This window comes from Hemibagrus wyckioides, linkage group LG04 (assembly GCF_019097595.1).
Source record: "Hemibagrus wyckioides isolate EC202008001 linkage group LG04, SWU_Hwy_1.0, whole genome shotgun sequence".
Classification (NCBI taxonomy): Eukaryota; Metazoa; Chordata; class Actinopteri; order Siluriformes; family Bagridae; genus Hemibagrus; species Hemibagrus wyckioides.
In genome coordinates, this window is record NC_080713.1 from 29,706,644 (window position 1) to 29,731,570 (window position 24,927).

General features: G+C 42.5%; 2 protein-coding genes across 3 annotated transcripts in view; one reads left to right on the plus strand and one right to left on the minus strand.

Moving 5' to 3' along the window:
• Positions 1-2,782: 2,782 nt before the first annotated feature.
• leo1 (LEO1 homolog, Paf1/RNA polymerase II complex component) lies at positions 2,783-9,562 on the minus strand. Of its 2 annotated transcripts, none has more exons than XM_058387447.1 (12): positions 9,461-9,562; positions 7,557-7,869; positions 7,039-7,475; positions 6,633-6,737; positions 6,253-6,347; positions 6,028-6,176; positions 5,615-5,794; positions 5,258-5,392; positions 4,826-4,961; positions 3,509-3,698; positions 3,308-3,405; positions 2,783-3,020 (listed from the first exon to the last, which is right to left on the minus strand). In XM_058387447.1, exons 1-12 carry the CDS (start codon positions 9,516-9,518, stop codon positions 2,907-2,909), a joined length of 2,010 nt encoding a protein of 669 aa, XP_058243430.1. In that variant the 5' UTR covers positions 9,519-9,562; the 3' UTR covers positions 2,783-2,906. The 2 variants fall into 2 exon arrangements, with proteins under 2 accessions (XP_058243430.1, XP_058243429.1); XM_058387446.1 differs by having other exon boundaries at positions 7,039-7,481.
• Positions 9,563-14,921: 5,359 nt separating this feature from the next.
• The window catches only part of LOC131351568 (NACHT, LRR and PYD domains-containing protein 3-like), a 65,534-nt gene continuing 55,528 nt past the window's right edge, over positions 14,922-24,927 (plus strand). The window contains exons 1-2 of the mRNA XM_058386986.1: positions 14,922-15,012; positions 22,869-22,979. Of these exons, the coding sequence (XP_058242969.1) occupies positions 22,945-22,979 (35 nt within the window). The 5' untranslated portion in view covers positions 14,922-15,012; positions 22,869-22,944. The remainder of the gene's footprint in view (positions 15,013-22,868; positions 22,980-24,927) is intronic.

The window sequence follows — 24,927 nt, forward strand, 5'->3', positions numbered from 1 at the left end:
TTAGGGACAGTTCTGATCAGTGATTGGTTCTTGAGACAGTGCTGATCAGTGATTGGTTCTTGAGACAGTGGTCAAAAAGTTAAAGGATTTGTTTTTAATTTTTTTTCATTAAAAGAGTCTAAAAAGCCACTAAATATAGCAACAAAGTTGTTATGTTGGCATAAGGATCATAATAAAGCTCCCATACTGGACAAGTGGAATACATTTTTGTCCTCAGAACAGATATGACTCCGCCTCCCACAATGAACAGAAGTGGAGTTAGACAGAGACAGAGAGAGACAGAGAAACAGACAGACAGAGACAGAGAGAGAGAGAGACAGTGAGACAGAACAGTTTGGTATGACCCCGCCTCCTGACTCCACCCACAGTGATCAGAAGTGGAGTTATAGTGAAGGTGATAAAGTTTGGACCTAGCTGTGTTCATACAGAGAAACTTCAGAACTTCACACAGAAGCAAAACAAGTGCTGTAGATTTCCACTTTGACTCCAGTTTTATTCCTTCACTGAACTCTGAAGCCCAGGACACCGCTCAGTGCTCGGCTAATACCAGCTCTCCCTCGGAGAAGGTCACAGAAACCACGAGCGCTGCACTAAAATAGCGCGGCGGCTCATCTGCGTCACGCCAGCCAATAAAACACTCAGCTCTCACACCATGCTCAGTGTCCCAGAGCGACCCCACTGCACTGACCGCTTCTCCACATGTCCTGGACATGAGCTAACTGTCTGATTATAGCACAATATACACACTTCACAACTCAAACAAGCTGCTGGGACTGGAGACTCCTTACAGGAACATCATCCACTTTCAAATATTTTAAACTACTCTAACACAAGAATCTATCTGTCTGTCTGTCTGTCTATGGAATGTCTATAAACATGTTACACACGTCCCTGTGAATACGCCATTACCGTAGAAACCCACACTAGTGTCAGAGCTGCTGTTATAGAAAACTAATCAACATCTGACCAATCAGAGAGCAGCATACATCAGAGCTCCTGTGTAGAACAGTTACATAATTACACTGCAGAGAGACAGACAGCGTGGGGATGAACTAGGGACACACACACAAAAACGTGTTTTACAGTATTACATCACACACAAATAATATGAAAACCAGTGTGGAATAACCACTCACTGCTCTCACAGCTTACACACACACACACACACAACTCATCATTCATCACTTTAATCTCTAATCATTATTCAGAAAGCAGTGTGTGTGTGTGTGTGTGAGAGAGCTGTGAGAGGAGGTCAGGACAGAGATCAGAGAAACTGCTGTGGAACAAATAATAGGGCTTGTTGTGTAACCACTCCACACACACACACTATTTTAGTTCTGTTTGTTTTGATGATGTCATTGATGAAAGTTATGACGATGAATTTAAGACATCATCAGAGAGACAGACAGAGAGTCCAAGACCAAAACACAGAGAGAGAGAGAGAGAGAAAAAGACAGAGATAGTCCAAGACTGAGACAGAGAGTCCGAAACAGAGACAGAGAGCAAGCGAGAAAGACAGAGACAGAGAGAGTCCGACACAGAGACAGAGATAGAGAGAGTCCGACACAGACAGAGAGAGTCCGACACAGACAGAGAGAGTCCGACACAGACAGAGAGAGTCCGACACAGACAGAGAGAGAGACAGACAGAGAGAGTCCAAGACCGAGACAGAGAGAGAAAGACCGAGACAGAGAGAGAAAGAGACAGAGAGTCTGAGACACAGAGACAGAGAGAGAGAGAGAGAAAACAGAGACAGAGTCCGACACAGAGACAGAGAGACAGAGACAGAGAGAGTCCGACACAGACAGAGAGAGAGACAGAGACAGAGAGTCCGACACAGAGACAGAGATAGAGAGAGAGACAGAGACAGAGAGAGTCCGACACAGAGACAGAGATAGAGAGAAAGACAGAGACAGAGAGAGTCTGACACAGAGACAGAGATAGAGAGAAAGACAGACAGAGAGAGTCCAAGACCGAGACAGAGAGAGAAAGACCGAGGCAGAGAGAGAAAGACAGAGACAGAGAGTCTGAGACACAGAGACTCCGACACAGAGACAGAGAGAGTCCGACACAGAGACAGAGAGAGAGAAAACAGAGACAGAGAGAGTCCGACACAGAGACAGAGAGAGAGAGAGAGAAAACAGAGACAGAGAGAGTCCGACACAGAGACAGAGAGAGAGAGAGAGAGAAAACAGAGACAGAGAGAGTCTGACACAGAGACAGAGAGAGAGATAGACAGAGACAGAGAGAGTCCGACACAGAGACAGAGAGAGAGATAGACAGAGACAGAGAGAGTCCGACACAGAGAGAGACAGACAGAGACAGAGAGAGTCCAACACAGAGACAGAGAGAGAGATAGACAGAGACAGAGAGAGTCCGACACAGACAGACAGAGAGAGTGAGAAAACAGAGACAGAGAGAGTCCGACACAGACAGACAGAGAGAGAGAGAAAACAGAGACAGAGAGTCCGACACAGAGACAGAGAGAGAGATAGACAGAGACAGAGAGAGTCCGACACAGAGACAGACAGAGAGAGAGAGAAAACAGAGACAGAGAGAGTCTGACACAGAGACAGAGAGAGAGATAGACAGAGACAGAGAGAGTCCGACACAGAGACAGAGAGAGAGAGACAGATGTGGTGAAGATGTGAGAACTCCAGCAGAAACACAATGATGAAGGAGGAGACTGATGAGGATCTCTCCTACAGGGAGAGGAGTGTGTGTGTGTGTGTGTGTGTGTGTGTGTGTGTGTGTGTGTGAGACAAACACACAGCAGAGTTACTCAAGGTCAACTGTTTCTTTATTTCCCACTGAAGCAGCTCTATAAAACACCCCCCCCCATCAAAGAAGGACAGAAACACAGAATAAAGGATAAAAGAATAAAGGATAAGAGAATAAGTGATGGACTAGTCTTCCTCCTCTTCCTCCTCCTCTTCATCACTGATGACGTACTTCTTGGCTTTCTTGGTGGACGAGTCGTCATTGTCCTCGGCCTTCCTCTTCCCCGAGTTCTCTCCTTCCTGAGAAACACACCAGGGGATTATTACTGCAGGTGTGTGTGTGTGTGTGTGTGTGTGTGTGTGTGTGTAGGGAATAAAACTGTCCAACACCACCACCTGCTGGCCAGATACATACAGATACATGTACTCTCACTCTCACACACACACACAGAGAGAGAGAGAGAGAGGGGTACTCACTCTCTCTTGTATATTTGTCTCTCTTTCTCTCTCACACAGGTATGCCACACACACTCTCAGGAATCTTTAGCTCTCTCTTTAGCTCTCTCTCACACACACACTCCCCTCACCTCATCACTGTCGAGTTTCTTGGCCTTCATGAGGCGTTGTGCTTTATCATCATCAGAGCCTTCATCACTGTCAGACGAGTAGATCCTCGCTCTCTCCTCTGAACACACACACACAGAGCTTGTTATAATCACTGCACCATGCTAATGCTTTTACTCCATGATGCTAAACTGGTGGCTATAAGGGGTATGTGTTTGTGTCACCTCTCAGTCCTCCTCCTTTGTATTTGCTCTTGATGGCAGCGAGGCTGATGGCTTCGTCTCCCTCTTCCTCGTCGTCATAGCGATCAGGCTCCAGGTATCCGGCGCTCAGGCCGCGCTGGTGCTGCTTCTCCCTCATCCTCCTCTGCTGGGACTCACGCCGGATAGACGCCCGCAACCTCTCCTCCTCTTTCTACACACACACACACACACCCAAGTTTAATACACAAACAACAGATAAACCATAAACAGTAACGTCTCAAAGCGCTCAATCTTCTCTAATGAACCAAACAGAAACGACCAATCAGATCGCTCAGAACAACTCCCATTCTAATCAGTCTCTTGGCTGGCCCCACCCCCCTTTTCCTGCAGAACAGTGTTCTCTTCATATTACTCTTTACCTTATTAACAGTGTACTGCATCTCGCTAGGTGCGTTTACATGGACACCTTTTAATCAGATCGGACTGAATTCAATCAGATTGACAAATCCGATCGCAGCGTTTACATGAACGCGGTATAAAGTAATCAGATTGTTATGCGCGTTCACATGACACATGATTAGAATCGGATTAGATCTTTTGACATATGCACAGTCCACGAAAACGTCCGTACATCGTACGTCATTCATATCAAAGTCTGTACGTCATAGATCATTGCACATGCGCAGAACTGTCCAGGAACATATTCCATCTGATTAAGTGTTTCCATGTCCTCTCGATCGGACTAAAAATGGTTTAAACCACCCCTTACCATCTGATTGAAATTTTAATTGGATGTGGCAAATTCCATCCGATTGACGTGTTTACATGACACTTTTTTAATCTGATTGTGCTTCTAGTCCTGTTACCATCGGATTACAAGTGTCCAAGTAAACGCACCTACTGAGTGTGTTTCTGTAAACGAGAGAGAGAGAGAGTGAGAGAGAGAGAGAGAGAGAGAGAGAGAGAGAGAGAGAGGGAGAGCATGCATTCCTGAGTGTGTGTTCGGGTACAGGTGCATGTGTGAGGGAGAGTGTAAGTGTGTGTGGTGTGTGTGAGAGTGTAAGATGGGTTGGCACTCCGAAAAAGGTAGAGAGTTCATTCCTGAGCGTGTGTGTTCGGGTCCAGGTGCGTGTATGTGTATGTGTGTGTGTGTGTGTGTGTGTGTGTGTGTATGTATATATATATATATGTGTGCGTATATAAGAGAGAGAGAGAGTGTGTGTGTGTATGTATATATATATATATATATGAGACAGAGTATATCAGAGAGTGTGTGTGTGTGAGAATATATATGAGAGAGAGTGTATGTGTGTGTGTGTGTGTGTGTGAGCGAGAGACCTTTATCATCTCGTTCCTCTGAGACTCTGGATCTCGTCCAGCCATGGGCAAAATTCTGATCTTTTGTGTTTTGGAGCATCGATCAGCCAGAGAGAGGGTCATCTTCCTGTGAGTGGCACTGTCTGTCGAGTGAGGTCTACACACACACACACACACAGCTTTTAATTTGATTCTGCTCTCTGATTGGTCAGAAGGTGATGATTAATCCAACACATTTGTTCTGATATCGTTGCCATAGTAACAGGGCTGTGTACAGCACACTCTCCACTTTATTACAGGTTTATAAACAATCACTGATGTAGTGAAGTAATAAGAGGATTATTTATTTAGAGTGACATTAAGGAAGGAGTCTCCGGTGTGAGAGGAGACTCTCTGTACTGACCCCTGACTCTCAGGAGTGACCCCTACCTGACTCTCGGTACTGACCCCTACCTGAAAGTGAGCTTGGTTTTGAACACGGCTTGACCCTGGAGTCCTGTCCCCTGTCTGATGAACAGGTGATTGTGGTCTCCCTGTAGAGGAGCTTTATACACATCAAACACCTCATTACCCAGGTGTAGGGACATGCTACACACACGAGAGAGAGACAGAGAGACAGAGAGACAGGGTAACACATTATTATTAATGTTATTAACAATAAAATAAAAACAAATTGCAGTAATGATCAGGATTGACTGATGATGTAAACAGTTGCCATGACAACGTGGGCGATTACTCAGGGTATGTCTGGTTGTTGGTATAAGCAGACCCATTGCATATGGAGTTCTAAACAGAAGCGAAACCTCGTACCTGCCGTCTGACCATTTGACGATACGTGCGTTGCTCTCGCGGATATCGTTCCCCTCGTCGTCACGGCGACTGCGCCACCTGATAGTGTTCTCCACCTTCAGCTTCAGCCTGGTCCTGCCTTCTTCATCCAACATCTCCTCATCCTCAAACTCATCCTCATAATACTGAGGATCAAACGGCCTGGAGAGAGAGAGAGAGAGAGAGAGAGAGAGAGAGAGAGAGAGAAAAAGACACAGACAGAAGGAGAGAGGGAGAGAGAGAGACACACACAGAGACAGAAGGAGGGAGGGAGAGAGAGAGAGAGAGAGAGAGCGACAGAGACAGAAGGAGGGAGAGAGAGACTGTGTGTAAATTCTATGTAATTTTGACACAAAAAGATTAAAACACACACACACACGCACACACACACACACCTCGGCTCCACACTCAGGAAGTTGGGCAGTTTGACGAAGTAGAGGTCACTTCCCAGATCTGTGCTGACTTTAGGGATCTCCACCTCTATCCGGGTCTCAGGAAGCGGCTCCTCCTCCTGCTGCTCTCCTTCCATACCCTCCTCATTATCCTGCACCAACATCATCATCATCTTCATCACCTGTCATCACTTTCAGGTGTGTGTGGTGTGTGTGAAGGTGTCTCACCAGAGGTTGTCCAGGTGTGGGCGGTTTCTCATTATCGCTGTCTGATGAGATGTCATCTGCTTCTCCAAACAGATCGTCTGCTGCAGTCTTCTTACCTGAACACACAACCACACACAGGAACCTCAACACCAAACACGCACCAATCAGGATCCACGGCAGCATGTCATGTGACTAAAGAGGGGATGATGTGATCAGACCGGATGTCTGGGTGATACGACCGGACAAAGGATCTAACGAACAGTGGATTAAATTCAAATGCAGAGTTTTGATTGTTGTCAGGAACCAGGATGAGAGTGGGATGGACAAGAGGTTACCATGACAACACAGAGGAGTGCACTAGTAACAGTAAGAAGAAGGAGAAGAAGGATGGAGATCTTTACCTCTCTGTGTCCCCACGTCACTGTCCGAGTCTGAATCAGACGCTATTTTCTTCTTCTTCTTCAGTCCCACAAAGTCATCCTCACTGTCACTGCCTTTAGCTGAACCTGAGGGGGGTGGGGGTTTGGGGAGAAAGAAGAGTGAGGGAGAGAGGGAGAGGGAGAGAGAAAGAGAGAGAGAGACACACAGAGATTTGGGGAAAAAAGAGATAAATAATGGGGGGAGACAGAGGGGGAGAAGACAGACAGACAGAGAGAGAGAGAGAGAAAGAAAGGTGGGGAGAGTGCAAAGAAAAATTAAAGAAGGACAGAGAGACAAAGAAAGAACAGAAACAGCAGATAAGAAAGAAAGAATTATTTTTCTGTATGTAAATCCTTAATATAGACATGATGTTTTGGCTCCACCCACCAGACTTGTGTTCCCGCCCCTCGTCGTCGGAGTGATCCCGCTCTTCGTCCGAGTTGCGCTGCTTCTCCTCGTCCTCTGATTGGTCAGACTGTGGGCTGCCCCTTTTCCCCTCACCCCCCCACTTCTCATCTCCTGAGAGAGCATCTCTCACTGACCCCTCTCCATCTGAGTGGTCCGACATCGGCGTGACGCTTCCTCTCCCAGAGCGGTGACTTCCTGCACCAGAGACGGGGCTCCCTGCACCAGAGACGGGGCTCCCTGCACCAGAGACGGGGCTCCCTGCACCAGAGACGGGGCTCCCTGCACCGGAGGCGGGGCTCCCTGCACCGGAGGCGGGGCTCCCTGCACCGGAGGCGGGGCTCCCTGCACCGGAGGCGGGGCTCCCTGGTCCAGAGGCTGGGCTTCCTGGTCCAGAGGCGGGGCTCCCTGGATCTGACCTGTGACTGGTCAGTATTGAACATGACACAGCTGTAAATATGCAGTGAGGACGCTGTAACGTGATGTTGAGGATTTCTCACCTGTGAGCTTCATCATCATCTTCCTCCTCGTGATGTCCCTCTGAGCCGCTGTGTTGCTCCGCCTCCGAGTGCTCGCTGACGTCCGATTGGTTGTCGTTCCCTGAGTGTTCTGATTGGTTGTCGCTGCCCTGCTCGTCTTCACTGTCGTCTCCAAACAGCTCTTTGTTGCTCGGCTTTCCGCCATCATGACCATCTTCATCATCATCATCATCGTCGTCCTGATCCCTGTCGCTCCCACTGCCTGAGGCGTTACTGACTGAGCGAGGACGCTCCTGCTCCGAGTCAGAACCAGAACCTGAGCCGGAACCGGAATCTGAGAGAGAGAGAGAGAGAGATAGGAAGGCAGACAGACAGAGAGAGAGCGAAAGAGGCAGAGAGAGGAACAGACAGACAGACAGAGAGAGGCAGAGAGAGAGACAGGCAGACACAGACAGACAGAGAGCATGTGAGAGAGAGCGAGAGAGAGAGAGAAAGAGAGAGAGAGCGAGAGAGAGAGAGGCAGATAGAGAGAGAGAGAGAGAGAGGCAGATAGAGAGAGAGAGAGAGAGAGAGAGAGAGAGAGAGAGAGAGAGAGAGAGAGAGAGAGAGAGAGAGAGAGAGAGAGAGAGAGAGAGAGAGAGAGAGAGAGAGAGAGAGAGAGAGAGGCAGACAGAGAGAGAGAGAGAGAGAGAGAGAGAGAGAGGCAGATAGAGAGAGAGAGAGAGAGGCAGAGAGAGAGAGAGGCAGAGAGAGAGACAGGCAGACACAGACAGACAGAGAGCGTGTGAGAGAGAGAGAGCGAGAGAGAGAGAGGCAGATAGAGAGAGAGAGAGAGAGAGAGAGAGAGATAGAGAGAGGCAGAGAGAGAGAGAGGCAGAGAGAGAGAGAGGCAGAGAGAGAGAGAGGCAGAGAGAGAGAGAGAGAGAGAGAGGCAGAGAGAGGCAGAGATAGAGAGAGAGGCAGAGAGAGAGGCAGAGAGAGAGAGAGAGGCAGAGAGAGAGGCAGAGAGAGAGGCAGAGAGAGAGGCAGAGAGAGAGAGAGAGGCAGAGAGAGAGAGAGAGGCAGAGAGAGAGAGAGAGGCAGAGAGAGAGAGAGGCAGAGAGAGAGAGAGAGGCAGAGAGAGAGAGAGAGGCAGAGAGAGAGAGAGAGAGGCAGAGAGAGAGAGAGGCAGAGAGAGAGAGAGGCAGAGAGAGAGGCAGAGAGAGAGAGAGAGGCAGAGAGAGAGAGAGAGGCAGAGAGAGAGAGAGAGGCAGAGAGAGAGTTAGCAGGATGTGGGTAATGTAGTGGTGTACAGCAGCATGTCCCTGAGTGTTTTCTTCCTCTTGTACCACAGCAGATTATCAACAATGACATTTGTCCTGTATTAAACACCACACAGTATTTCATTCAGTTTAGTTTATAAAGGTCACTCTGAGTGTAAACTCCTCTCTCCTGAAGATTCACAGCTTTACCTCCGACGTGTTAAAAAGAACACTGGAGACTCCTACAAACATCTCCTTACATAAAAAACAACTTTATAAATCCCACAGCGCGCGTGAACATAAACCTGTGATCAGTATCATGTAGGGGCTTAGTTTGACGTCATCAAACCTTCTGACCAATCAGAATGCAGGATTAAACAACAAGCGGCGTGGAAATAAATGGAAATAATTCTTTAAGGTTTGAGTGTGGCTCAGAAACACACGGTGGGGGTGGTTTAATGGTGAAATGTCCAGCTTTCCCTCTGATGAAGAAGGAACTCGTAAAAAGGATATAAAGTAATTTTATGGATGTTTTATTGTAGTAATGTCCGCGCGCTAATCTCTCACACACAACTCACTACATTCATCACTAAAGCCGAGAAAAAACCCCAAACCGGTGCGGATAAACAGCTCAAACCCCAGAGTTCATCTGAATAAAGGAGGAGAAGTGGAATAAAAGTTTACCTCGCTGTTCGTTATCACTGTCTCCATCACTGCCGAACAGCTCGCCCATGTCCGCCATCTTCTCACAGGAGAGTAAATAAAAAAAAATCAACTTCCGGGCTCCCGTCGCTTCACTACTCAAATAAAAGTCCTGTCCAACTTCCGGTTCGTGACGAACATTTATTTAGAAAAAAATATATATATTTCTTTAAAAATATTATTTTGACATTTAATATAGCCTCAGCATTTTTCACTTTTATATTTTTATAGGTTTTATATTATTAATGGAGGTCAAACTCGTTTTTAAGACATAATAATTAATAAAAGGAAACGCCGTGGAAGTACAGAAACAGCTGAGTGTCGAAACACACAAACAAACTCATTCAGTGTTAATAATATGTTATTAAATATCTATTCATATATTTTTAAACTTATTTACAGTTTTTCAGAATGGATGGAGAGATTAAGCATTTCACCTACCACTGTCTCAACCTATTTAAAGAAGGGGGGGGGGGTGTAGAGAGTGGATAGATAGATAGATAGATAGACAGACAGACAGACAGACAGACAGACAGACAGACAGAGAGACAGAGACCTGTGATGGGTTGGCACTCCGTCCAGGGTGTATCCTGCCTTGATACCTTCTTCAGGGGTCTCCACAGTGAATCATCTCTCTCCACCTATCCCTATCTTCTGCGTCCTCAACCCACTAGCTTCATATCCTCATTTCCTCGACTGATCCGGTATGAAATTCAGAGTACTGACGTTTCGCATGGTTAAATTTGCCAGTGTTTTACACCGGATGCCCTTCCTGATGCAACCTTCTCTATTTATCCGGGCTTGAGACCAGCACAGAAGTCACTGTACTGTGACCCCCATGGCTAGATTACACATGTGCCTCAGCATTGGACCTAAATCTTTAATCTGTCCTGGAATATTTATCAAATAATGTCACTTTGGTGTTATATGGTTCTTAGGAAATAACCGTTTCACATTACTCGAATTCTGGTTAATAAGCAACGCAATCTTTGCTATAGTTGCCAAAGAAATAACTGGTGCAAATAAGATCTGAACAATCTCTATTAACTCAATGATGACTTGAAAGTATTCTATGGAAGTATAATAGTGCCAAAATTCCTGAAAGCAAAATAACATATTGAATCACATGAACTGAACAAAAACTAGTCACAAAAGTTTAAATTTTTTCTGCTTTGCAATTTGATCTGAATGAAAAAAATCCTTACAGTATTTACAAAAAATACAATCTTCATTATTTTTAAAACTCACAAATTTAGGTTGAAAAAAATTCAGGTATTAGAATCCAGGTTAAAAAAAACCTAAAATTCAGATTGAAAAACACGAGGTGGCACACGAGAATGTGTAAAGCTGACATTCAGTGCCAGCCAATCAAACTGAAGCTTTTCTGCTGCTGTCCCAGGTGCTAAATTCATGTTACGAACAATTTAAATTTATTAAAATGTTTGTCAGGAATGGGGTTCAAACCCCTTTTTAACTGAGTGAAAAAATTGCTGCAATACTACGAAAAATGCTGCATACGTCTTTGTGAATTATAAGCACGAAGACAGCATGCAGTTCATAAGAGTTTATGTAAACACACATTTAATATATAATGAATTCTGTAAGTAGAGACACACAAAACCAAAGAAATCTGTGTTTATCAATCAATTTATTTCTTTGACATTTTAAACACTAAAAAGCAATCAACACGAAAAGCAATTGTGAAAAAACACACACTGAACATATATACATATTGCATACTTTAAACACTAATTTACTTAATACACATTAAAATAAAGACAAAATATATACAAAATATATCTGAAAATATGTACAAAATATAAATACAAAATATATACAAAATATATCTGAAAATATATACAAAATATATCTGAAGAATTTAATTTATTTTTGCTTTCCATTGTTTACCTAAGTCATGTCTGTATTTTAACTTAAATACTGCATTAGGTGAATAATAGAAAGTCATGATGTTCAGACTGTAATGTCTTAGTGCTTTAACAGTTTATATTTTATTTAGATCTATCTTTAGGATTATTTAATTTAAGACTTTTGTACATATTGGGTATGGAATAATATTCAAAAGGGTCCTATATGTCAGGGGTTTTCAGAATCAGAATCCTCCTTTTTGACACAACATACATTTGTTATCAACTGATTAAAATTAAAAGTTAGACTTTTATCTTAATAATAAGATTGTTGTGTTTTTTTTTAATTGGCGTCGCACTCAAGGGGTGTAAGGTGTTTTAGTCACGTGGTGTGAAAGTGGCGCTAGACAGACCGACAGATGTAGGACATTAAAGTATCGTGAGAGCGGTTCTAGAGCATATTCCAGCACACTCTTGTGGTACTTTGGCCTGTGTGTGTGTGCGTGCGGAGAGAGATCTCAGTCAGCTGAGTGAGTGGTGCTTCAGTTGCTGAACTCTCCCGCTCTCTCTCAGCGCTAGCCAACTTTCATATTCTTTTATGTGACTAACCTTCAAATGTCTGATGAGGTTCGTGATTCCTGCCTCGTGGAATTTGGTTGTTACACAGGTTGCAGATTGCTAATGTATTGTCTTTTTCACACACTAGGTAGAATTGCTAGACCGGTGAAGCCATTTTAGCAGCGCACAAAATAAATATTGCGTCATCTGATCAGCTTTTCTAGATCGGCCATTATAGAGACCGCTGATCAAACTTCCCAAAGCAATTATCAGCGGATGGGCTGACTTCATCTGGTTCCGGAGGTATTGCTACAGTCTGTACATCCGTGTCCCTGAGACACAAGTTGCCCCCATTATAAACGAAGCATACCCATCAGCCCCGCTGTCCCAAATCTCCCGCCATGTACTCTTGGCACGAGTGCCGAAACCAACCAGCTGGTCACCCTCTGCTGATGCTGTCGGCACACCCGGATTTTTGGACACGTAGCTAAGAAGAGACTGGATTTCTTCAAAGCTGTGGGCATAATTAACAAGGGTTAACAGACTGCTCTTGCTGGGTCCCTCGGCCATAAAGACCCCTGCAGCCTCCTCCTGCTGAAGGTTCTTCATCAGGTAGATTGTGTAACCAATGTCATTTTCAAGCAGCCACCAGAAAGACTTCCCCATGTACTTTCCAAACTGCAGGATGTATTCGCCAAAAACTTCTCTTTTATCAGAGGCATCACTGTCTCTCTGACGGACCACAGCAAGAGCGTTTCGTCTGACAAGCTCCTCCTCCTTCGGTGCCGACTTGTCCTGCAGAGACGGGTTGTCTTTGATCAGCCTGGTCTCCTTGGTTGGCTCCTGAAGGAGATATCCGATTGGTCCCTTACCGAACACAACCTTAACGCATCCTGGGAAAAACACAGCTTTTTTGTGCATGGTGATCTGTAAGACAGAAAACATAGAAAACTGTTAGATGTTGGTATGTCTGTTTTAAAACAAAATTTTACAATAATCACTACAAAAAACATTAAAGGACTTTCTTTATGCACCCTGACCTCCCCGGTCCAAGCTTAATCGCATGATTTAATTATCAGGCATTTAACAACTGTTCTCAGACCAGTCCTTCACACCTAGTGGTTTATCACCTAGGAGTGACTGATTGACTAAAGTGTGAAGGGCAGTGGGCCATCAGAACCATCACAGACAAAGAGTTTCAGACACTTAAGTGTCAGACACTCATTAACATAGAGAGTGTAACCTCATTAGCATTAAAAGCATTCTATATGTTTTCTAGAACTTGAAATACAAAACTGTGTTTTTTTTTTTACAGTCATTAAATACAAAAGCACAAAATATTAATCATTATCATTAATAATTTGACCATGAAAGCAACCAATAGGGCAATCACTCCCAATAGGACAAAATTAACGTCATTTAAAAATACTGCAATAGATGTAAACTGATAAACACTACAAAATAATAATAATAATAACAATAATAATAATAATTCGTTAAACAGAAATAAACAAACTGTCTCGCTTATCAGCGTATTAGAATGAAAAAAAAAACAAGAAGAAACAAACAAAAACAGAAGTAAAAACACCACCGTTCATTCATTCACCAGACAATAAAGACGATAAAGAGCTAAATAACGAGAGATAACATACATACACGGAAGAGAAAAAAATCATAATCGATATGTTTTAGCATGAAAAACACAAACACATATTCAAGTCAAGCTCGTGAGTTATAGTTAAGCGATTACATTAATTATTCACGAACAGTGACTGATACGGCGATGATTCTTCAGGCAGAGAAGCTAATTTGGGCATTAACTGTAAAAAAAACAAAAAACAAACACAAGCTAATGTAATTTTAAAGTACAGTAACATAGGTGTAAAGTAACATACCTGTAACCGAGGAGTGGACACTGCTGAATGAACTGGACAGCGGTCGATCAGTGACTGTACTATGACGGCGCGCGCATGCGCAGAAGCACAGAATGGCGCCAGCAGTGGGTCAGCGGCCGAAAATATACCGCAGCCGTAGTGGTTTAGCACTAACATTGAAAATGAATAGGAAACGGTTTAGGGAATTTTAGCTAAAGAATCCACGAACGGTAAAAAAAACACTTAATCTTATTATTGAGATAAAAGTCTAATTTCTAATATTTAATGTTAACACAGTTGATAAAAGTCGGCTAACAAATGTGTGTTGTGTGAAAAAGGAGGCCCACTGTCTCTGATTCTGAAAACCCCTGACATATAGGACCCTTTAGAATATTATTCCATACCCAAGACGTACAAAAAAAAACTATTATTCACCTAATGCAGTACTTAAGTTAAAATACAGACATGACTTAGGTGAACAATGGACCAGAACAGACTCCATCATTCAGCTGTTCTGTCTATTGATAAAGGAATTCTCAGCACTAGAAATACTCGTATGGTAACTGACCGTTTTACTCAAGTCCAGTCTCGGAGATACTCTCTCTTTTTCAGGGAAGGCCTTGTGTATTTCAGCAGGACAATGAAAAACCACATACTGCACCCTCAAAGAACTAGGATAAAAAAGTCACCAAGAGCATGAAGTAGACAAGATACAAGCAGCAGGAGAGATGAGATGAGTTAAATAATGATAATAATAATAATAATAATAATAATAATAATAATAATAATAATAATAATAATAAAGGATCTACACGACACTGCTTCACACACAAGCTGTATAAGAGATAATATTGCATGGTATACCTGTGAGAGAGAAAATGGAGTGACTTTAATGAACTCCTTTTTTAGTAGCAAGACTCTGAAATGATGGGAGGAGTCAGAAAAAAGACTGAATGAAATTTTCTAAAGTTTCATACTGTTTGTGTTCATTTGTGTTTATTATTAAACAATTTTACATATAAATGCCCTTACAAAACGTGTTATCCTTGCTTACCCCCTCTCCCTAATTACCCCCCGATGTTTCGGGCTCCGCCCCTGATGTTTTCCAAATCCTAGAAACGCCCCTGGTTGAAACTCCTCCTTTTCCTCTGCGTATCAGTTAGAAGTGAAAGTGAAAGTCAGCAGGTTGTTTTAGTGAAGAGTAAAAACATGAAGTTCTTTGTGGAATAAAATCACAGTGAGTACATGAATATAAAGCTGTAATCTGTGACTGTTAGGATTATTTAGTAAAAGAAGAACATTTCTGTGTTCCACAGTTTATTGTTGTGTTTATCGGATATCGCGGTGTAACGCAGCATCTTATCCTGAGGGAAGTGAACAGACCTGTGCTCCATGCGGGCTTTATTACATACGGGGAAAGATTACAGCTGTTTATTACAGAGAGAATAAGATTAATATTCAGTATAATAATTCCTGACACATGTCCACTCTCTCTCTCACTCTCTCTCTAATAAAGCAGTAATAAAGCAGCAGTGGTTAGATTCCACACACGGCGCCATTTTAGATTGAAATGCTGAAATGTCGGAGAGACTGTAAGGACACCGGAATCCAGCGGCATGGGTGAAGGGATCTCGTGCCCTTTGCGCTTCTAGAAGAGTTTGCTTCATTTGTTAGAATTTGGCTTCATTCTTTGAACTCTGTTTATAATGATAATCTGACTCCAATCAATAATTAATATACGTATAATCTGATCACGATTTAGAAGATTGACTATTCTAAATTTATTAAGGAGATAGGAAACTGAATTGATTGAACATAACTCTATTTAAACTTAAACCTGGGTTTCTCCATTCAAGTTTAAGTCGAGGATACTCCATTCCAACATAAACCTAGGCTTTCTCCATTCCGATTTAAGTTCACAATCTAAGATTAAAGAGGTGTATAATAATGATTTTCCATAGGCTCAGAATAAGTCAAAATTAACAATTTTATTTTGCCAGGCAGGTTCCACTTAAATCAGCCTATTCAGTTAGAAAAATACCAAACACAGTAACAATTAAAAGGAGCAGCATAGTATGAAAAACACAAGTTACAGAGTTAAAGTCATACCTGGGAATAGAGACACACAATAATAGTGTGGGAAGTTCTGAATGCAGATGCTTCCCTGAGTCTTTTGCCAATGCACCTTATATACCCAAGAGAGACAAAGGGTCGTAAAATCTGTGAGTCCACAGAAGGCCTGGTTTTGGTCGGGTCATAGGGACACATCTGACTTTTAGTTTTGGGACCCAGATGGGTCACAAATGGGTTGTAAAGGACATAGTTCGGACTGTTGTCTCGTGACCTGAGAGCAGGTTAAATAAGGCCATAAGGACATATTTCGAGCAGGAGTACAGATTATGTGTAAACTTTAGTATACTCTGATTTGGAAATTAGACCTTTTTCACCAATTGCACCATGACCTTTAGAGTGACATTAAACATCAATAACATCATACAGTAAGTATATCATCATAATTTTTCAGTATTCATTGAGATTAGAACCTGAAGGGTAAAAGAATGTAAATTCTTGGTGAGATCCAGAAGATAGTTCCACTATTGCCTCCTTGAAGAGGGAGAGGTACACAGGAATGTGAATTGTTTTATGACACACTTCCCAAAACCCCCCAAAGTCCCCAAAGTTGTTTTTGCTTGAAGAAATAACTTCATCACACTCAATATTTGTACTTTTTCCTGCCACATTACAAGACTCTAAACCGTTAGTTTCAGATCGGAACATCTCATACACCACAAGCAAGAATGATTTTTAACGATTCTGTCCTGAATAATAAAGTAATTTACATCATAAGTCAGATAAATATCTGAGTGTAGCCTACACCTGCTTTATAAACCACAGGAGAACTGTGCTTTAATTTCCTGAAGAGGATTAGAGCTCTGTAATAAATATGGCGGAAGTAAAATAACTTTTTAGCATAGATACATACACACACACATATATCGATAGAGTATTTGCTATTTATTAAATATAAACCTTGATATTTGTACTTGATATTATATAAAGGGGCACTGAATATACAGTACATAAACACATTTCCTATTAATACCAGATGCAACTCCTCACAAATTTTCATACAGAAATTATATGCAATTACCTGATTTGATGTGATTTTAGATTAACATGTTAATTTAGTGTCAGTTATTAATAACTATAATAGTGTATTATGTATAACCTGGTTTCTGGAAATGTTGGGATGTTTTTTTTATTTTTATTTTTTTTTTAAAAATTTGATTAAAATGAAAACTAAAAGACTTTCAAATCACAGGAGATAACATTTTATTCACAATAGAACACAGAGAACATAACAAATGTTTAAACTGAGAAATTTGACACTTTTATCTACCAAATGATCTCATTTCAAATTTGATGCCGGCTACAGGTCTCAAAAAAGTTGGCAGCGGGGGCAACAAAGGGCTGAAAAAGTAAGATATTTTGAAAAGATTTAGCTGGGAGAACATCTAGCAACTAATGAAGTTAATCGACATCAGGTCTGTAACATGATTTGACATGAACATGGACTTGAGCAAAACGGTCAGTTACCATAGTGTTTATAGTGCTGAGAAGGCTTTTGTATGTCTTGAGTATGGAATGATATTCCGGGCAATATTCAGAAGGGTCCTATATGTCAGGGGTTTTCAGAATCAGAGACAGGGCCTTCTTTTTGAAACAACATACATTTGTTAGCTGACATTTATCAGCTGTGTTAACATTAAATATTAAATGTAAGGCTATTATCTGAATCTTCTTCTTCTTCTTTCGGCTTTTCCCTTCAGAGGTCGCCACCTATCCCTATCTTCTGCATCCTCAACACTTGCACCCACTAGCTTCATATCCTCATTTATTCCATCCATATACCTCCTCTTTGGCCTTCCTCTTTTCCTCCTGCCTGGCAGCTCCATGTCCAACATTCTCCTACCAATATACTCACTCTCCCTCCTCTGGACATGTCCAAACCATCTTAACCTGGCCTCTCTAACTTTGTCCCCCAAACGTCCAACATGAGCTGTCCCTCTGATGTACTCGTCCCTAATCCTGTCCAACCGTGTCACTCCCAAAGAGAACCTCAACATCTTCAGCTCTGCTACCTCCAGCTCTGACTCCTGTCTCTGTCTCAGTGATACTGTCTCTAAACCATACAGCATGGCCGGTCTCACCACTGTCCTGTACACCTTCCCCTTGATTCTCACTGAAATTTTTCTATCACACAGAACTCCTGACACCTTTCTCCACCCATTCCAACCTGCCTGCACTCGCTTCTTTACCTCTTTCCCACACTGTCCATTACTCTGGACTGTTGACCCCAAGTACTTAAACTCCTGTACCTTCTTCACCTCTTCACCCTGTAATCTTACTGTTCCACTTCCCTCCCTGTCATTCACACACATGTACTCAGTCTTACTACAACTGAATTTCATTCCTCTTCTCTCCAGCGCAAACCTCCACCTCTCCAGGTTTTCCTCCACCTGCTCCCTGCTCTCACTACAGATCACAATGTCATCTGCAAACATCATTGTTCAAGGAGACTCCTGTCTGACCTCCTCTGACAACTGGTCCATCACCATAGCAAACAGGAAGGGGCTCAGAGCCGATCCCTGATGCAGTCTCACCTCCACTCTGAACTCCTCTGTCTGACCTACAGCACACCTCACCACTGTCCTGCTCCTCTCATGCATGTCCTGCACCACTCTGACATACTTCTCTGCTACTCCTGACTTCCTCATACAGTACCACAGCTCTTCTCTTGACACCCTGTCCTACGCTTTTCCAAGTCTACAAACACACAGTGCAACTCTCTCTGACCATCCCTATACTTCTCCATCAACATTCTCAGAGCAAAAATTGCATCTGTTGTGCTCTTTGTGGGCATGAAGCCATACTGCTGCTCATACATTTCCACTACCTTCCTTAACCTAGCTTCCACTACTCTTTCCCATAGCTTCATTGTATGGCTCATCAACTTTATCCCCCTATAGTTGCTGCAACTCTGCACATCACCCTTATTCTTAAAGATCGGCACTAATACACTTCTTCTCCATTCCTCAGGCATCTTCTCACTCTCTAAAACCCTGTTAAACAGACTAGTTAAAAATTCCACTGCTGCCTCTCCTAGACACTTCCAGACCTCCACCGGGATGTCATCAGGACCAGACTTCGTCCTGAATTCATTCTTTCTAATCTTATCTACTTCCTGTTCCACAGAGTTCACCCCTTCTACTCTTTGTTCCCTCTCATTTTCCTCATTCATCAGCTCTTCAAAGTTCTCCTTCCATCTCCTCTGTACACTCTCCTCACTTGTAAGCATCTTTCCATCTCTATCCTTAATAACTCTAACTTGCTGCACATCCTTCCCATCTCAATCCCTCTGCCTAGCTAACCTGTACAAGTCCTTCTCTCCATCTCTAGTGTCTAATCTAGTGTACAACTCATCATACGCCTTCTGCTTGGCCTTAGACACCTCCCTCTTCACTCTGTGCTGTAACTCCTTGTATTCCTGTCTATTCTCTTCAGCCCTGTCCATGTCCTACTTCTTCTTGGCTAACCTCTTCCTCTGAATACTATCCTGAACTTCCTCATTCCACCACCAAGTCTCCTTATCTTCTTTCCTCCTTCCAGATGACACACCCAGCACCTTTATTCCTGTCTCCCTGATCACTTCTGCTGTAGTTTCCCAGTCATCTGGCAGCACTACCTGACCACCCAGAGCCTGCCTCAACTTCTGTCTAAATTCCTCACAACATTCCTTCTTTTTCATCTTCCACCACTTGGTTTTCTTCTCCATCTCTATCTTTGACCTCTGCTTACAGACTGTCAAATTCATCCTACACACCACCATCCTATGCTGTCTGGCTACACTCTCTCCCACTACCACTTTACAGTCACTAATCTCTTTCAGATTGCCTCTTCTACATAGGATGTAGTCTACCTGTGTGCTCCTACCTCCACTCTTGTAGGTCACTCTATGCTCCTCCCTCTTCTGAAAATAAGTGTTAACGACAGACATGTCCATCCTCCTAGCAAAGTCCACTACCATCTGTCCTTCAAGGTTCCTTTCCTTAACTCCAAACTTGCCCATCACCTCCTCATCACCTGTGTTCCCCTCACTAACATGTCCATTAAAATCTGTTCCTATCACCACTCTCTCCCCTGTGGGAATATTCTCCCTCACCTCATCTAATTCACTCCAGAATCTCTCTTTCTCCTCTAACTCACAACCTACCTGTGGGCCATAACCACTAACAACATTCAACATCACCCCTTCAACCTCTAACTTCAGACTCCTCACCCTGTCTGACACTCTTCTCACTCTCCCACTCTTCCTCACAAACTCCTCCTTCAGGACCACACCTACCCCATTTCTCTTACTATCCACCCCATAATAAAACAGCTTGAATCCTGCTCCTATACTACGAGCCTTGCTACCCTTCCACCTGGTCTCCTGTACACACAGTATATCCACCTTCCTTCTCTCCATCATATCAGCCAGCTCTCTACCTTTCCCTGTCACAGTACCAACATTCAGAGTTCCTATTCTCAGTCCTACACTCTTACCTTTCCTCTTCTCTCTCTGTCTACGCACTCTCTTTCCTCCTGTACTTCTTCGACCAACAGTAGCCCAATTTCCACCAGCGCCCTGTAGGTCAACGGCGCCGATGGCGGTCGTTGTTAACCCGGGCCTCGACCAAACCAGTATGAAATTTAGAGTACTGACGATTCGCATGGTTAAATTTGGCAATGTTTTACGCCGGATGCCCTTCCTGACGCAACCCTCTCTATTTATCCGGGCTTGGGACCGGCACAGAATTCACTGGACTGTGACCCTCATGGCTAGATTGTAAGGCTATTATCTGAAAAATAACATTTAATATTCAACTTGTTGAAATGATTGAGAATAATAGAACAAAACGGTGCTGGTTGCATATGAAAAAAAAAAACAGAACATAGCAATTTGACAGTGAAATAATAATTGTGTTAAACTGTTATGGTTCTCGTTTTTGCTCTGGTTTGACCGACAAATTGTGACCAAAAAATGAACAGGACCACAGGGTAAAATGTAATTTTATGTTTATGGTTTGTAAAATATGTTATTTGCACCTGAGTGTGTGTTTTGTTGGGATGGTTTCGAAAAAGATAAACAGTACCTTTCTTCATGTTCTGCCAAAAAGTTAAATTTTTTAAATTGCTGTCATGCTCAAAGACGGTAAGATATTTTAGTGACATGGTGTGTATATAGGTGTGTTCCACTTGAAGCGGTGCTGTGCAGACTGATTGGTGTATCGCAAGAGCGGTTCTAGAGCATATTCCAGCGCACACTTTCGTGGTATTTTGACGCTTCAAATCGAACACACCGTGTGTGTGTGTGAGTGTGTGTGTGTGTGTGCGAGCAGGGAGAGATGTCAGTCAAAATCACATAATGTAAACGCCGACAGTGCTCAACTAAAGCGATCAACATTTACTTGATTCCTATCACATTTCACCTAAACTCCTAGACATAATTCGGGATAAAACATTTGAGGCTAGATTAAAATCATTCGGGGCTTGAGCCCTAGTGACACCCCTGGCAGAGGCACTCCAATCTTTGAAAGAGTGTGTAAAAAGATTGTGGAATACTTTAAAAATAATGTTCTTCAACATCAAATTGCAAAGGCTTTGTAAATCTCATCATCTATAGGGCATAACAATCTAAATATTCAGAGAATGAGTGATGCAGTGTCATCTGAGGTCTTGAAGACCACGGGCATCCAACAAAGTTCTTTGGGCCCTCAGACGACACTGCATCACTCTTCGACATTCCTAACTTACTAAATGGTCCCAGGAATACTTTCAGAAACCACTGTTGTTGACACAATCTGCTGTGCCATATGCAGATATGTAGTAGCCAACTAAAGCTCTATCATGCAAAAAGGAAGCCATATGTGAACATGGTCCAAAAGTGCCGGTGTGTTCTGTGGGCCAAGGCTCACTTAAAATGGACTGTTTCAAAGTGGAAAAGTGTTCTATGGTCAGTCGAGTCCAAATTTGACATTCTTGTTGGAAATCATGGACGCTGTGTCCTTTGAGCTAAAGAGTGTTATCAGTGTTCAGTTCAAACGCCAGCATCTCTGGTGGTATGGGGGTGCATAACTCCATACGGTACAGGCAGCTTGTATGTTTTGGAAGGCACTATGAATGCTGAAAGGTATATAAAGTTTTAGAGCAACATATGCTTCCCTCCAGACAACGTCTTTTTCAGGGAAGGCCTTGTGTATTTCAGCAGGACAATGCAAAACCACATACTGCAGCTATTACAACAGCATGGCTTCGTAGTAGAAGAGTCCAGGTGCTGAACTGACCTGTCTGTAGTCCAGATCTTTCACATATAGAGAACATTTGGTGCATCATTAAACAAAAAAATACACCATAGACGACCATGAACTCTTTAGCAGCTGGAAACCTATATCAGGCAAGAATGGGACCAAATTCCAACACCAAAACTCCAGAAAGTCATAAACTCAATGCCCAGACATTTTCAAACTATTTTGAAAAGAAGAGGATATGCTACACCATGGTAAACATGCCCCCGCCCAACTATTTTGAGACTTGTAGCCGGCATCAAATTTAAAATGAGCTCATTTTGTACATAAAAGTGTAAAATTTCTCAGTTTAAACATTTGTTATGTGATCTGTGTCCTACTGTGAATAAAATATTGGCTCTTAAATTCTTTTAGATTTCATTTTATTCATTTTATATTTAAAAAATGTCCCAATATTTCCGGAATTCGGGATGTAAGTTTAACAAAGAACTGAACTGAATTATTTCCCTCTAGAGCTCAGTAACTGATTCCTCAGGGCTTTTGATTAAAAGGAAAGATTCCAGGTTACTGTGTGGTGGTTAAGTTTTTCTTTTCCGTTTACATAAGATTACCTGTTTTAAAACTCAGATATCATTTACGTTCCCTTGTTGCTAAAGTGGAGGCTATAGAGAAAAAAAAAATTTAATTACATGATACTGTACAAACCAGAAAGGTTATTTTATATTACCTGTTTGTTTCTTTCCAGGATCAAGCTAAGTTCCTACTGAAGGAAATCTGACTTTTCTTTGTCAGGGAAATGTGAGAAAATCAGAACCTCTAAAATGAGTCTTCAGGAAGATCAGGGAATGATGAAAAGGTAAGCATTCACAATACAAAAATGTACTATAATATTTCAGTTCCCAGAATCTTTGCACTTTTGACTGTTCTAAATTAAAGAGGATATTTACATACACACCATAAGAAACACTAGCAACTGCAAAAAAAGAGCAACAGAGACCTCTGCTGGTGGTGAGAGGAAAAACTTGTATTGGACGTGTTTTGTGTTGTACAATGTCCTTAAAGAGCCCATGAAATGATATGAATCAAGATTTTATTCCATATGTTCACATAATAAAACAGGAAGTCAGGGAAGGAGTGTGACTGATTTCTAAATAATTTATCAAACAATCAATAGTGTTTTACATGTTCTGTCATCAAAGCTGTCCTGTTGACTGGCTATATTCTACACACACTGTGCTGTATGAATGGGATCACTTTTCTCAGTCTTGGAACAGTGATGAAAATGAACCCCTTACTGCTGCAGCTGAACTGACAAAGAAATATTCAGAAATGTTTTGGCATTAGTGCTCTCAGGAATTAATTTGATGAAATCTCAGTAGGAGCTGTGACAATGCGCATTTCTTATTTAATCAATGCAGTAATCATTGTCAACATATCATACCCTTTTAATAACATTGCCATAGAATCTTTATTACATTTTCACAGAAATGATTAAAGTAACATGTCAGTAATAGGAGAAGATAACAATTTATCATATAAGCCCAGATCCACTTTACTTGTGTAGTCCTGATTGGTTAATCCTGTCTGTCAGCATACAGTGCATCCACAAAGTATTCGCACCACTCCACTTTTTTCCACTTTTTTCCACAATTTTACAAACAATACCACATAGTGATAATGTAAAAGAAGTTTGAAATCTTTGCAAATTTCTTAAAAATAAAAACAAAAAAATCACATGTACATAAGTATTCACAGCCTTTGTTATTACATTCAAAATTGATCATCCTTGAGATGTTTCTACAGCTTGACTGGAGTCCACCTGTGGTAAATTCAGTTGATTGGACATGATTTGGAAAGGCACACACGTGTCTTTATGAAGTCTCACAGTTAACAGTGCATGTCAGAGCACAAACTAAGCCATGAAGTCCAAGGAATTGTCTGTAGACCTCTGAGACAGGATTGTATTGAGGCACAGATCTGGGGAAGGGTACAGAAAAACTTCTGCAGCATTGAAGATCCCAATGAGTGGCCTCAGTCATCCGTAAATGGAAGAAGTTTGGATCCAACAGGACTCTTCCTAGAGTGGGCTGCCCAGCCAAACCGAGCAATCGGGGGAGAAGGGCCTTAGTCAGGGAGGTGACCAAGAACCCTATGGTCATTCTGAAAGAGCTCCAGCATTTCTCTGTGGAGAGAGGAGAACCTTCAAGAAGAACAACCATCCCTGCAGCACTCCACCAATCAGGCCTGTAGAGTTACCAGATGGAAGCCACTCCTCAGTAAAAGGCACATGACAGCCCATCTGGAGTTTGCCAAAAGGCATCTGAAACAAAATTCTCTGGTCTGATAAAACAAAGATCGAACTCTTTGGCCTGAATGGCAAGCATCATGTCTGGAGGAAACCAGGCACCGCTCATCACCTGCCCAATACCGTTTCTACAGTAAAGCATGGTGGTGGCAGCATCATGCTGTGGGGAGGTTTTTCAGTGGCAGGACCTGGGAGACTAGTCAGGATTGAGGGAAAGATGAATGCTGTAATGTACAGAGACATCCTTGATGAACACCTGCTTCAGAGTGCTCTGGACCTTAGACTGAGTGTGACGATTCATCTTCCAGCAGGACAATGACCCTAAGCACACAACCAAGATAACAAAGTGGCTACAGGACAACTCTGTAAATGTAAGTTTTGTAAGTCGCTCTGCGAATGCCATAAATATAAAATGTAAATGAATGTCCTTGAGTGGCCCAGCCAGAGCCCAGACTTGAACCTGATTGAACATCTGGAGAGATCTGAAAATGGATGTGCA

Coding starts and splice junctions, on each gene's coding strand:
- leo1 (XM_058387446.1), bottom strand. CDS start 9,518: ATGGCGGACATGGGCGAGCTGTTCGGCAGTGATGGAGACAGTGATAAC. Junction 7,482..7,556: donor GATGATGATGAAGCTCACAG/GTGAGAAATCCT, acceptor AATACTGACCAG/TCACAGGTCAGATCCAGGGA. Junction 6,177..6,252: donor CCACACCTGGACAACCTCTG/GTGAGACACCTT, acceptor ATGTTGGTGCAG/GATAATGAGGAGGGTATGGA.